At 26.7% G+C, this 14671-nt stretch overlaps 1 protein-coding gene across 14 annotated transcripts in view; it reads left to right on the top strand.

The window, feature by feature from the left end:
• Nucleotides 1-14671, top strand: part of LOC107439393 (uncharacterized) — a 53669-nt gene that overhangs the window by 29569 nt on the left and 9429 nt on the right. For 9 of the 14 annotated variants that reach the window (XM_071184390.2, XM_071184389.2, XM_021145448.4 and 6 more), the window contains 10 exons: nt 156-311; nt 1827-1922; nt 3415-3513; nt 4341-4409; nt 7572-7613; nt 7721-7768; nt 10157-10207; nt 10781-10837; nt 12316-12522; nt 14353-14393. In XM_071184390.2, coding sequence (XP_071040491.2) covers nt 156-311; nt 1827-1922; nt 3415-3513; nt 4341-4409; nt 7572-7613; nt 7721-7768; nt 10157-10207; nt 10781-10837; nt 12316-12522; nt 14353-14393 — 866 coding nt within the window. The remainder of the gene's footprint in view (nt 1-155; nt 312-1826; nt 1923-3414; nt 3514-4340; nt 4410-7571; nt 7614-7720; nt 7769-10156; nt 10208-10780; nt 10838-12315; nt 12523-14352; nt 14394-14671) is intronic. The other 5 variants (XM_071184392.2, XM_071184393.2, XM_021145449.4 and 2 more) reach the window with 1 other exon arrangement.

Here is a 14671-nt window from a genome sequence, read left to right as displayed (position 1 = left end):
CAATTGTTATCAAAATTATGATTTGTTTTAATCATACTTGCAAGTAATTAATAATTGTAAGCAATTATATTTTTGCCAAACTCTAGTTGGAAATCAAAACAAAATCAGATGCATTTTTCCCATCTTCTGATTTATTTTTAATCATTCTTTTTTAGTAATATTACCAGTATCCTCACCCGTTCTCAATTCATCTACACCCATTGCCAAAATTGAGAACATTGAAACTGAAGATCCTTCCATAAAAATAGAGAAAGAAGAGGTTGTTCGAAGTTCTTTGGAACCTTTCGTTGTCAGCTTTGATGAAAATGAAGGTTTGTTTTCACTATTTTTTACTTATTTAACAGATGTTCCATATTTCCTTTGATTCATAGAATTCAAATTTCCAGTTTCTCCTGGATTCGTAGAATTCCACTTCATCAGATTCAGGGGTCTGTCCAAAATAAATTTACTAACGTTTGGCGGTACCTTCACAAATTCAACTTTAGGTTAAACTTCAGTTTCACAAAATATTTTTAAGAAAGCAAGTTCTCATGCACACCCTGTTCTCGTTTCAATCTATGGAAAGGAAGAGCTTTACCACCAGCTGCCTTTTACGAAAAAATAGCACATGTTTGGTCAAATTGTGCAATGTGGTAAGCCTTACTGGTTGCTTACACTATATGAAAGCGAGCTTTTTTTCGCTGAGTTTTTTTAAAATGAAGCAACAAGGCTCTTCCTCTATAAACTGTACAGGAAGTTGAAATTCAAACATTATTCTAAACATACGAACATTATCTTAAACACTATTGTAAAGTTATTCTAACAGATCTTTATTTTTTTTATGAAACATTTTTTTCTCTGTGGAATTTTTTTTTTTTGTATGACCAAGTCCAAGATGTTCTCTTAATCAAAATAACTTTTAGTGCTTGTACTGTTAAATGCTTGTTTTTATTAAATTCAAGTTGAAATTTAACTATAGACAATGATTTGTATGGATTTTTAAATTTTGATCCAATTTTAAGACCCAAATTTTACAATAGCAAAATTATTTTTAAATATATGAGGAAAAGTATATACAAATCTACCAGTCATAAATGATTTTTATTTGTTGTGATAATTTTTGAACATATTTTCTTACCTTACCCTATTTTTGTGTTGACTTTTTAATATAATTTTTACAAATAACACAATAATGTCTAAATTTCACAAATAATGTCTAAATTTTCACAAAATAGGTGCCACACAAAAGGACCTAGACAGATCCATGAGAATTTTATTTTAAACTCTTTTTTTTTTTTAATTTATAAAAATTTAAAATGTTGACCTGTGGGATCATCCACAAATTATAGAAATGTTATTGAAGTATCATATCTATTCTACCTCATATTTTGTTTCTAAATTTTTATAACTCTTGACTATTATAAGTGAAAAAACAATTTAAAATAATTATTTTTCTCTCCTTTGTTCAAAAGAAAACTCTGAGAAAAATTTTTTTTAGATAATTTCTTCTCCCAGTAATTCTATGTCTACTTTTAGTAAGAAACTATTCCTATATATAGTATGTAGAATTTTTTATTAGATATAGCATTTTTTAGCAACCATCAAAAGAATAGTATATTTTGAAGTTAATTAACTCAAACTTTTATTAAAGAAACTAATTTTTATTTAAGATTTTGTTTAAAAATTGTAAAAACTTATTATTCTTAATATAGTTTAATTTGTAATTTTTATAATTCTTTTCTAAGGTTTAGCTTTTTTTCTTTTCTTTTTTTTTCTCTGGCTTGCCTGCATTTAAGAATTTTATTACTGTTATGAAAATTACATGACATCTTTTACTTTATTTTTAGAATCAGATGCTGAATCTATTTCAAGTACTCCTGTAAAATCAAATGACGTAAAATCTGGAAATATTAGAGGAAGTAATTTACTATCTAAATTTTCAGGTAAGTATTTTTGTTATATTATTAGCAAGATTAATCATTTATTATTGGTGTTCAACAAGTGCTTTTTTGCAGTATGAGGTTTCTTTAATGTACAGGTTGGCAAAGAATAAATAGGCCACATTCATGCTCTGGTTTTTAATTTTTCTTGGAATATCACAACCACCCTACAAATAAACTTGAAAACATTTCTGTCGGTGTCATATTAACAAATATTTCTAAGTTGAAACTTTTAGTCATCGTGCAGAGCTTGAAACATATTACATCAACGTTAACTTCATTACATCAGCATGTCAGTCAACAACACATTGCATCAACATTTCAATCAACAACACATTGCATAAACATTTTCAAGCATCCTGCAGAGCTTCAAGATATTTTTAGGAATGTTCAAGTCTTATGAGGTTTAGTACATATCCCTGTGTCTGATATGGACTTAATTAAATATCAATTAGATTTAAGTCTGGCAAATAAAGCACGTGAAAAAAAATCTAGTGCTGTAAAAGAAAAAAAATTTTTTAAAAAACAGGAAAATTTGTTCTGTTTTATTCTCACGTTTTTAAGTCTATATACTGGAAATACTACTTTCATAACGGCAAAATCTTTTTCATTTTGCAGAAGCTTTCTGCAGCATTTAATAAATTTAATCTAATTACATGTTTTTTTTAAACTTATTTTTGATTAAATGAAATTGTTTTATTATAAAATTTCTTTTTAAATTCAGATATGAAATTCGTTTTAGTTTAAGCAACTATGTTAAATTTACAAAATTAGTATTAATGAACATAACTTGTTTTAAAACTTAAGTTTCAATAAATTTCATGAATTTTAAACTTATTCTCTGAGCTAATTTCAAATCTCTTCCAGTTCATACAACTGTCTTCTTCTTGAAAAACCTTGAACTTAATACCTATATTGATAAAACTATGCAAACCTCTTTACATTACCTTTTTAATGTAACAATGTAGCTCCTCTATTTGGTATTTATAGAGTTTTGAAATATTTCTTCTGGACCTGACATTTTTGAAAGTTTAAGATAATTATTTTATTCTCAGAATTATAATTTAGGGCCAATCTCCATTATATGCTTTGAAAATGTCAAAAAATTATGCCTACTGACTGAGTATTTATCCAACCCACATCTATAGTCTGGTATCTATCCCACATCTATAGTCTGGTATCTATCCCACATCTATAAACTGTTCCAATTACTGTCCTGATTTTTTTTAAAAAAATATTGTCCTGATATATTTTTGCTGACTATGATGCTTGGAAGTCAAACTTTTGAGGCTTGGATAAAGTCAAGCTTTTAAGATAGGTTGAAATCAGGAATTGACTGTATAATGTTTGTTTCTTTTAAAATTCATATAAAGTTTATCAGTTTTGTTTAAATTTCAGAAGTTCTCTTCTTGAAATTAATGTATGCAACAAGGAAGTTAGTTATGAGAACATAAAATTTTTTTTATCTTAAATTTACTTTTGTATTCCAATTTAGCAAAAAGTTCAGAAATGGCTTTAGATTTTGAAATAAAATCATTGGAACAGATTCGATTGGAAAAGATTCATAAAGAGTCTGCAAATATTTATAAGACAGGTATGTTTTTAAAATTAATAAGCCACATATATTTTATTTGAGATAATTTTTTGAAAAAAAATATTCTGTTTAACCTAAATTTTAAAATTTTTGTTTAATAAAAACATATTTTTTTATGAATCACTGTAGTTAAGTTTTGAGTGTAAGCAAATTTAATTATGTAAAAGTAAGGATTCAAAATTTTCACGTGGTTATTTTATTTATTATTAATTAATTTATTTTTAAAATTATGTATGAATTCTTTTTAAACAATGCAGCAAATCTATGAAGAAATGAGGGCCTATCATTGTGCTGGAATATAACACAGAAAATAATGTGAGGAATGCAAATTACAATATTTTAAGTCTTACAGCTGTGACTGCCACCATCAGAAGGAACACGTTTTAAAGGAAGAAAATGGGCTATTTTTATTGTTGAGAGCCTATTCTAACATGTCTGCGTCTTTTTAATACTTTTTATATTCTAATTTGCCCTGTCTTATCGATGAATGCATTTTAAATATTTATAATTTAACAAATTTTTAAAATATTTTGATACGATTATCATGAGAAATATTTCAGTAAAAAAATGTATATGTGTTTTCATTATTTATTTTGTTAAAAGTTATAAAGATGTACATAAGTTACTCTATTTTTTGTCAATTATTTGAGAAATTGCTATTTAACTAAAAAATAAATAAATGTGAAAGTTACATTCAAAAATTCTGTACAAATGCTTTCTATTTTTAAAAAAAAATCAATAACGCAAATAAGTTTTTTTTAAATTGACCATTCTTTGCATACTTACATCAAAAATGCTCCCAATTTATTTCAAATAATGTGTTACAGATTATGAAGTTCCCACATTAGAAGATTATAAGAAGAAACGAGTTTTAGATGAAGACCAAATTTACCCACGTAAGTATTTTTTTAAAAGGATTTATAAATTTTTTAGTATGATTTTACAACTTAAGTTTATTGTAAAAAAAGTTTAAATCGTTATGCAAAGACATCTTATATTAAGCTTTTCTTAGCCTCTTAAAATCAATAAATAATTGTTTGTTTTTTAAATTAGTCATAAGTTTCTTCAAATGTTGTTTTCAAAGTAAACCATATATTCATAAGGCTTTATAGAGAGGCTTTACAGGCCTTTCATAATTCACATATTTCAGTTTGCACTTTTCAACATGCTAAATACTGTCATAAATTCGTGTTTTGATTTTCTCATGGTTTTTAAAATTATGATATTATTACAACCTTCAAAGCTTGAATCGCACATAGAGTTTTGCAGGGTTATCACAGCTGATTTTCGCATACTTTTAAAAATCTCAATATTTTTAATGCAGCATTATTATTTTTTTTTTACAATATGAATCTCAAAAGTTTCGTGGTAGTTGAATTTAGCCAACCCTTTCTTGACATGTCTGATTCATGTGCTTTCGGCATTAATACTGACATGGTTTTAACATAAAACTTTCTATGTTAAAACCATGTGAGTTGAATTTAGCCAACACTTTCTTAACATGTCTGATTCATGTGATTTCGGCATTAATACTCACATGGTCTTAACATAAAACTTTCTATGTTAAAACCATGTGAGTTGAATATAGCCAACCCTTTCTTGACATGTCTGATTCACGTGGTTTGAGCATTAATACTCACCTGGTTTTAACATAAAACTTTCTTCAGCTATTTCTGTGAATTTCACACTTTTTAAAATATATTTTTTAAGCAATGTTGACTTGCAAAGTGCAAAAAAAGGAAGAATGTGTATTTTTTTTTCAACATATATATTATCTCATGTGTTGTAAAGAAAGTAATTTATCAGATAAAAAATGGCAGTCTTTTATGTACCGAAAAAAGTAATTATGATGAAATAAGTATTAAAAATAGTTATGCATTGGGGGAAAAAATTTCTGTTAATTTCTTCCTCAAGCTATGCCATCATGACAGTTTTACAAATCCTGGCAAACATCCAATTGGAAGGAGGGCTGTTAAAAAGAATGCAAATCTAATGTTAAAATTGGATCTATTTAACTCAACAGTTTACTAGAGTCACGTATGTCCCGTAAGGTTTGAAAAGGTTAAGGAATTAGAAACCAGACTATTCAAAAGTTTAAAAAGCGTATTTTTAAAACTGATTGAAATAACAACATGAAAAAAATGCTTTGGTTGAAAAAATTTTTCTGTTTTAAAAGGAATATTATTTCACAGGCATAAGTTTTGTTGCAAACTTGTTAAAAATGCTACAATATTTCATAAAATTGGTAGATTGTAGTCATGGATAAAATCGTCATTTCCTTTATAGATTCAGTTTTTTAATTGATAAATTAAACATTATTCCCACTTGTTAGGGAAAATTTCCCTGGAATATTACAACTAATTGTTTGGAAATTTAAAATTTGGTTTAAAAAAAAATGAACTGTTCAGAAAAATCCTACTACAAACCCAGGAAACGATTCATCATAGAATAAGTATATTTCCTTCTGCACAGTTTTTATTTCCTTCATGTACTTAAAATAAAGGATTAATATAAATGGCCAACGAAATTTATTTCCAAGTAAGTAATGATTAAAATTGCAGGTAGGTTCAAACTAAATTTAAATTGTTTCTATCATATTTCCAATTCCTTTTAAAAAATATATATTTTTATAATTAAATCTTATTGTTCAGATTTTGTCTACAATTATCTAATATAATTTTTTTTAATAGCAAATTCTTGGTGGAACAATATCAAATTGTAATTGCATTTTTTAGGAAGACATATTTTAAACACTTTCCACTGATTTGTCCAAAAACTGTTGAGCATCTAATTCTCAACAATGTTACTTGTAAATTTTTTTTTCTTCAAAATTTTAATTCTTTTTTATAAGAAGCTAGAAATTAGGGATATAAAAAATGTCTATGCTGCTTTGTAAAGTACCTAAATTTCTATATAAAAAAAAAATATAGAAATAGGATGAATAGTTTCTGAAATATATTATTTACTTGAAATAAGTTTGAAGTTTTGTACATAACTCTGTATGAGTTTCGTAACTTCTTTAGAATTTCAAATTTCAGAAAATAAAAAAAAGAAGAGATTAATTTTGGGGAAAAAGCATATTGTGCTTTAAAAAAAGACATCTGAAAATTAGAATTCCGTTAACAAAGACATAACTGCTCAAAATATTGTATTTGTAGACTATTAAAAATATTTAATAATTAATCTCCTGTCATAAATATTTTTAATAAGCTCGAGAAAAATTATACAGATGACAAATTTTCTTGTTTAGGCATCAAAGACCAAACGATGAGACTGCAAAATTAGACCTTCATTTGATGCATAGCTCGGACTTCTGTGTGGACTTGTATGTTTTGTGCTCGGAAGTAATTCTGTGTGTCTCGTGTTTGGATGACCTTAAATTAAATTCTTCAGACGAGCTCAACTCCATGAGTGTGCTCAAATTATTCTCTCATGGGAGACGTTGTCCCTTCTCTCCTCCTTCACACGCTGTTCTTTTTTGCTCTCCACTGTTTTTTTTTAAAGAATTTTCTTATTGGTCAACATAGGGATGTACTTAGCCTCTGTATCCCCAAAGATTGATAGCAGTTCCTGCCAAGACGTTAAAGCTTTCTTGAAATAGTCATTTTTTTCTTTCCTTTTTTTTTTTAGAATTAAGACAAAAAAATCTATTGATTTTTATGTACAGAAATTATCTTTTCAAGTATACCAAAAATGTTTATTGAAAAATTGTGCCCTGTTATCTATAAAATATGAGGGGGCCAAAACCCCTAAATTTATCTCATACAAATTGATGCAAAAACCTAGACTTTCTTGGTACAAAAATTAATACAATTTTTTGAAAATAAAGGAGACACCTAAAGTATGATTTTTTTTAAAAAAGATTTCTTAGTTTTTTTTGTATTAGTGATATGAAAACGTCTATGCGTGATTTGAAATGTTTTGGAGAATCATCTCTGTATGTAGATTGGTATTTAATTGATTGATAATTGATTTTAATTGATAGTGATTGATTGATATTTACAAATGTAAGCAAGAGGAATAATGTGTTACTTGAATCTTGTATGTTACATTTTTAGCCTCTTCAGAATTCCTTTTGCTTCAGACTGAAAGTCCACGAGGTGTGTATTGGATAAAGAAAATTAAAAAATATTTAAAACAGCATGTTAAATAGCTATAATAATATAATTTGAAATAAATCATATTATTTTTTTATATATATTTTCAGATGCTGTTCAAATAAAAGAAATTCCTCAAGCATCAGTAAAAAAAACTAGTAAGAATTACATTTTCCTCATCTTTTGCTTAATTATAAAATGTTCATGCTCATTCCTTGGCTTTGTTATAGAATATTTATAGCAAAGGGTCTCCACTGCCTTCCTAGAAACTTTTAAAAGTTTAAAATCTTGAGAAGTTTTTAAATTATATATATATTAGTATATATATTAGCTACCATTATATATATTAGCTACTATATTATTAAATTATATATATATATATAGTATTAGTGGTCCTTAATAGTCTTATTCAACTCTTGTTTCATAATTCTTAAGACATTATACATTACATTTTACAATTTTTTCTATTTACATTTTTAGATTTTTTTTTTAGTATTATAAAATTTTAAAAAACATTATAGTTTAAAAAATTCTTATTTGTTAAAAAAAAATTATTATTGATTATTTTATCTATCTCCCAAAACTTTTTTACTTTTCTAGTTTAAACCAAAACCTAAACATTCTTAATTAAGATTTTCTTTTTTTTAAAGGAAAAGACATGTTTTTATATACTTTAAACTTCTAAAAATATTGTAACTAAACTTCTAAAAACTGACTTTGAATAAACCTTTAAATTATTATTAATAGGCTTAAATTATTTTTACACTTATATCATAACTAAGGTAAAAGTTATGCAAAATTTTTAATGCTTTTTCTAGAAAAATTTAATTTCTTAAGTTGCTGAAATAAGAAGTAGTCACGTTTATTTTTTGAAAGAAAAAAAAAATAATTTTATTGTATTTTTAAGTTTACTTTAACTAAATTGAACAACATTCAGGACTGCCAGAAGGCGGCTATTTGCTCTCTCTCTCTCTCTCTCTTTTTTTTTTTTTTTTTTTTTTAACAGGGCAATAAGTAACTTTTTTAAAAAAAGATACTTTTATGGAGAATTTTTAAAAATGCTGATATTTGCAAACAGTTTCTCTGAAATAGCAGATATAATATATTGCATCTTTTGCTCGGGGATTTAAGCTCTAGCATTTTAAAACACATTGTGTACTTGAGATGAAATCGTCACTACTAGAGCGTGCCATAAAGTGATTATTTAAAGACTTGATTCGCAAGTCTTGGTATTACGATGGAATTCCGTTTTAGCAAATTCCTGGAGACCGAAGAAATCACTACGCAATAACGAAAATTCTTTATATAGATATTATGAATCTCAACATTAACCAAATTTTTTTTGTTACTTTGGAATTTTTTGCAAAAAAAAATAATAAATGCAATAAATTGCATTTAATTACAATTTTGATCTTTTTGTACTCAACATGTAGAAAATATCAAATCAATATTTTAGAAGAATATTATCAAATTTAAAGGAACAATAGATTTATTGTCACTTACCTATCTGAAATTACGTAATCTGTAATTCCTTTTTTGTATAATTGATTTAGAACCAGTATAACATGTCCCTTTCATATCTTCTGTTTGACAAGTCCCTTTTATACCTGAAACTTTTTATTTTGAAGATGCAAAAATATTTGAATTCTTAGACCATCATGTACTTTTGAAGAATGGAGAAGTGTTTTGATCTTGAGAGAAAATCAAGAGCCATCTCTCCCCTGAACCATCACGGCTCTTACTGTTGTACCGTCAACCCTCTGCCATTTGGGGGGAGGGGAAGCTTAAACATGATTTTGGAATCAAAGGATCCCTAATAAATCAGCAAGTCATAAAAGTGGCAAAGTGAAATTCAACTGTTTATAAAATGATATTAAAATTGAGATTGTTTGATTTGTAAAATCATAGGTACTTGACTTTGGGTCCTTATTTTCATCTGAGATCTATTTTAAGTTTATTTGTTTCCAATTCTCTTCCAGCCTCGTTATGAGCATGATTATTTTTTGGTTAATCAATTGGTTATCTCTTATGTTGTTTCTTAGATGTTTGGTTATTATTACTTTAACTTTTGTCTGGTGTCTTAAATTTTGCTTTGAGCTCGATCTTTTGATTCAAGGTCATACTTCTTCAGTTTTGTTACCTTTAGAGTAATTAGGTGGGCCAGCTTTTAGAAATAAGCATGAATTCACTTTTTGAAGCCCAAAGACTTTAAATTTGAGTACAACATTAATAGGATTTCTTTATGCCTAAGTGTTAAACTTAATAATTTTAAATACAATATTGGATTTATATGTTCAAACTCTAAATTGTTAGTGTTTTGATACTCAAAATTGATTAGATTTTTTTTAAATAAAAAACAGTTAAGTTACTTTTTATCATTGTTATTATGCTCTAGTTTTGGTACACTTTGGATAAAGGCAGTAAATAAAATTACAATTTCAGAGTAAACCTTTAACATTCGTAACCCGTACCAATAAGTTTCATTATTTTCTGTTTTGCTTTTTACATTAGTGTTTTCATTTCTTTAAAGCAATTATTCTTTTTAGGTGATTTAAGAACGCTTTTAGTCCAATCAAAAGAACCGCCAGTTGCAAGAGGTATGTTTGATAAAATGTTTATATTTTTTGTTGTGTTTATTAAAATGTATTCATAATTAATTGTGTGTGTTAAAATGTATTCACAATTAATGAAATCATTTTTTGAATGTTTGTACAATCTTTTAGGGATATATTTTTATCTTTTGCTAAATTTAAAGTTTGAAAACTGCAGCTATAAGCTGAAATTAATTGGGGATTGTTTTCTTCATGTTAATCAGAATTTGTAGAATATCATTCCTGTGTTACTCTGTACAAGTTAATTAGTATATTTCTAGTTAGTTTTTTTTAACCATTAGGAAAATGTCGTGTGTTGTGAAAATTCAATCATCAAATTCAAGGTTTTAATATGTGCTGATTTTTTTTTAAATCTGTGCCTTGTACATATAATTATATAGCACTGAGCCCACAGACACACTCAATGCTTTATTGCTACAAATAGAAAATAAATAAAATTTAAAATTTTTATATTTTCAAATTGAAATTTTCCTAACACAATAAATACTTTTGTTACTTTGAAAATTTCATATCATTCTTAGAATATCGATTGTAAATGTTGATTAATTTTGTTTTCAGTGTTTGAAATACCAAATAAAATTGTTTCAATAAAGAGAGAAATCAATCCAGCAAATGGTATGTTTCCTTCAAATTGTTTCTAATTTATTTTAATGTATGAGAAACTGTCTTAAAATTTTAAATTAAACTCATTTTTCTTTCTAATTATTTATTTTTATTTTTTAAGTTATTTAATTATGTATTAAGTTAAATTATTGAGGAAAAAAAACTGTAAACTATGAAATGCTATTAATGATAAAAGCTTTTACTATGGCTAACATCAGTGCCAGAAAAGAAACCAAACTTACATAATGACAAATTATGTCATAATGTCAGTGATAAAAATTAGGAACATTTAGCCACTACTTTGTTGACTAGGGAGTAAATGATCTAACAATTTCATATACATTTTCTCTGGTCTGTACACGTCTCACTATAAGTTTTCTCGTTAAACAAAAGTAAATGAGTAAATTTAAATGAATAATTGCAATACAAAGAATGTGTTAAGTTCACAATTATAATGAATATGCTATTTTGTGGCAATAACACAGACAAAAACATGAAACTGAAAGTAAAAAAACTAAATAAATGCAGCATCCCTTTACATTGATTTCTGGAACAAGAAAGCACTTATTCGCAATTTTTCACTGCTCCTAGTCAAATTTTGGTAGTCCAGGACAATGGCAACCATTAATTACGAGCCATACAAAGTAACAGGGTTGCCACTCCACAGGGAAAACCTGGAAAATACAGGAAATTTAAAAATCAATCACCTAAAATGCTAAAATTTTGGTTTTTTTCTTTGCAAACTGTGAAAATACAGGGAATTTTGTTCCTTATTTTTGTCTTTTAAAAAATGGTGACCACTCAAAGCATAATCTATAGGATGTTTAAGGATGATATTTCAGCTATACTAAACTATTTCATTTACTATAGCATTATTTAATTATGTTCTGCTGTTCCTTTTTTTCTCTTAAATTATTCTAGCAATTAAAACTAGTATAGTTAGCCCAATATAGCTCACAAAAGAGCACAGTAATTGTTGTGTTTCCTCTTACTGTATTATATGTACAGAGAGTTTTTTTCCAGATTTGAGTGGCAACCTTGAGTAAATCATGTTCCTACTTTGGATAATGAAGGTTCTATTGTAAACTGAAAAATTATCTTCAAACAAAATTGATGTAGGTAGTATTCGATCATATATTTTATACAGTGCAATCTCGAAAAACCTGACAGTTCAGGTGATCCGGATTTCCGAAATTTCTGGATTTTAGAAAACTTACTTAAATTGATAGAACTGTCAAAGTTTCAAATTCGCCTAGCTGATTTGCGATTAAGCTCACATGCGTAGACCTCCGAGATTAATTTTAGCAACTTAATATAACTATACGCTTTAAACTATAAATAAGAGACATTGAAAGTGAAACAGAGACAAAAAGTAGCTTAAAATAATAATATATTTATAGTACGTGTAATGTTTTCTTTGAAATTGATCCTTTTATCCATTTTCTCAAAACTAATATAATTTATGTTTTATTTTTTTATATTTTTTTCAGATACTTTAGGATTTAAAATCAAAACATTGGATGAAATTCGAAAGGAGAAAATGATAAAAAAAGAAGCACCAAGTAATGAAAATGAAACTAGAAGTTGTCAAAATCAACTAAATACATCTTTAATTAAAAAGGAGCCTTCAGAAACGTCCAGAAAACTGAAAATTAACCGTAAATCTTTGGATTCAGGTGGTGGAACTGTCAATGAAGGTAATATTCTTAGTTTAAAAAAAAAAAATCTAATAATTTTATTTCATTTTGAGGTACATGCATACTTGGAAAAAAAAATCATAATGCATATTCTCCCAATTAATTGTTATTTCTAAATGACATAGGTAAAAAATTTACTTTTATGATCAGGGGTCTGTCCAGGCTAAATTTACTACCATTTAGTGGTACCTTCAGAAATTCCACTCTAGGAAAAACTGCAGTTTCTCAAATAAAAAAGCAAGTTCTCATGCAAACTCCGCTCTTGTTGCAATCTATGGAAAAGAGTAGCTTTTTTGCCAGCTAGCTGTCCTCTACAAAAAGGTAGCACATGTTTGGTCAGTTAGTGCTATGTGGTATTCTTAACCGGTCACTTATGCCATATCAAAATGATTTTGTTTCCTGCTGAGTTTTTAGAAATGAAACGACAAGGCTATCCGTCAATAAACTTTACAGGAAATCTATATTCAAACATTATCTTAAACACTATTGTAAATTTATTCTAACAAACCTTTATTTTTTTATGAGCCATTTTTTCTCTGTGAAACTTTTTTCTGTATGACCCAGTTAGAAATGTCCTGATAATTAAAATATCTTTTAGTATTAGTACTGTTAAATGCATGATTTTTATTAAATTCAAGCTGAAATTGAAGTATAAGCAATGGTTTTTATGGATTTTGAAATTTGGATACAATATTTAGCCAAAAATTTTGCGATTGCAAAATTGTTTTTGAATATATGGGGGAAAATATATAGAAATTTACCAGTCATAAATAATTTTTATTTGTAGTGGAACCTCTACCTTGCTGTTATTAAAAAAAGTGTGAATTGCAAATAAAGAACACATGTCTTACGCATAAGTTTATTTTTTTTTTACAATTTAAATAATTATATGCTGTTAAAGCCCAATCATTTTTTTAAGAAAAGGTAACAATTTACCTTAGTTATATAAAATAAATAATCCGAATCTTTTACATTTATTTGATTTTTGGGTTCGTTTTTTCCTAATTAAATTAAGCTTATTTGTGAATATTATAATTTTTTTTTTATATAAATGCTATGAGTTTGATACTGTTACTCATGTCTGTTAGGTTAAGTTTAGCTTATCTAAAGCTAGCGCTGTCTGCGCTTATTTTGAAAATAATGCAAAACGTCGATATGGAGAAAAGCTACAGTTTTGTGAAAATGAAAAGCGTTTGTGTTCTAATTTTTTTATATTTAGAAACTTACTCCAATTCTGTATTAACTGGACTCATAAAAATTTGTAAAAACTGAGAATAAGACAGTGATTTTGATAATTTTTGGCTAGGTGAAAAAATTTCGCCAAATTGGCGATTTTAAGAATTTTTTTCATAACTTTTAAAATATTTAAGTTGTTTGTCTGTTCTAAAGCCTAGATTCTTAACCACAAGATTATATATATAGTTTAGAATCATTGCATTGCTTCTTGTGTAAGGCACTTAAACTATTGTTTTTTTTTATTTTCCTTGGCTTTGAAAAAGAGGGTTAAAGTATTAGGAGAAAGTCTACTGCTTGTTAATTTTTTTTATGTTAGAAAATTGCTCAATTCTGTTTTTATCAAGGTTTTTTTTCTCTATTCATAAACTTTCACAATCTTGAACAATATTTTTCACGTAAATATTTATTTTCATGATTAAATTATTTTTTTTTCATCACACAATATTTTTAAAAAATTTCAGGGTATCAATTTGAATATTTTATTGTAAATCAAAATTTCTATTTGCACTATAATATTATATTTTTCTATTTTCAAGAGCATTGTTATGTGCATATATGTGTTTTAGACTTATCTGGTTCTGGCAATTTTTACAGGCATGGAAGAAAACCTGTCAACCAGAGCAAATATGGAAACAGTAAGTTATTTTCCAAAATTTCCTTTTTTTACTGCTGTTGAACCTTAAGCATTCTACTCTTGAACTTAACATGTCATGTCAACCACAAAGTTTATTTTAAAATTTAATTTCTTTAAAAAAAAAATTTAACAGTTTTAAATTATTGTTTAAATGTGCTTGTTAATGAAATTTTTATTTTCATCATACTTTAAATATTGCTTAAGAGGATGCCTTACCGTGGAAGAAAAATTTTCGTCGCAAATTCTCTTTCTCCTTCATTATTAATTTAAAAGAAAGAA

This window comes from Parasteatoda tepidariorum, chromosome 10 (genome assembly GCF_982258835.1).
Source record: "Parasteatoda tepidariorum strain Cologne lab strain chromosome 10, Ptep-v5.0, whole genome shotgun sequence".
Classification (NCBI taxonomy): Eukaryota; Metazoa; Arthropoda; class Arachnida; order Araneae; family Theridiidae; genus Parasteatoda; species Parasteatoda tepidariorum.
This window is presented reverse-complemented; position numbering and strand designations above follow the sequence as displayed.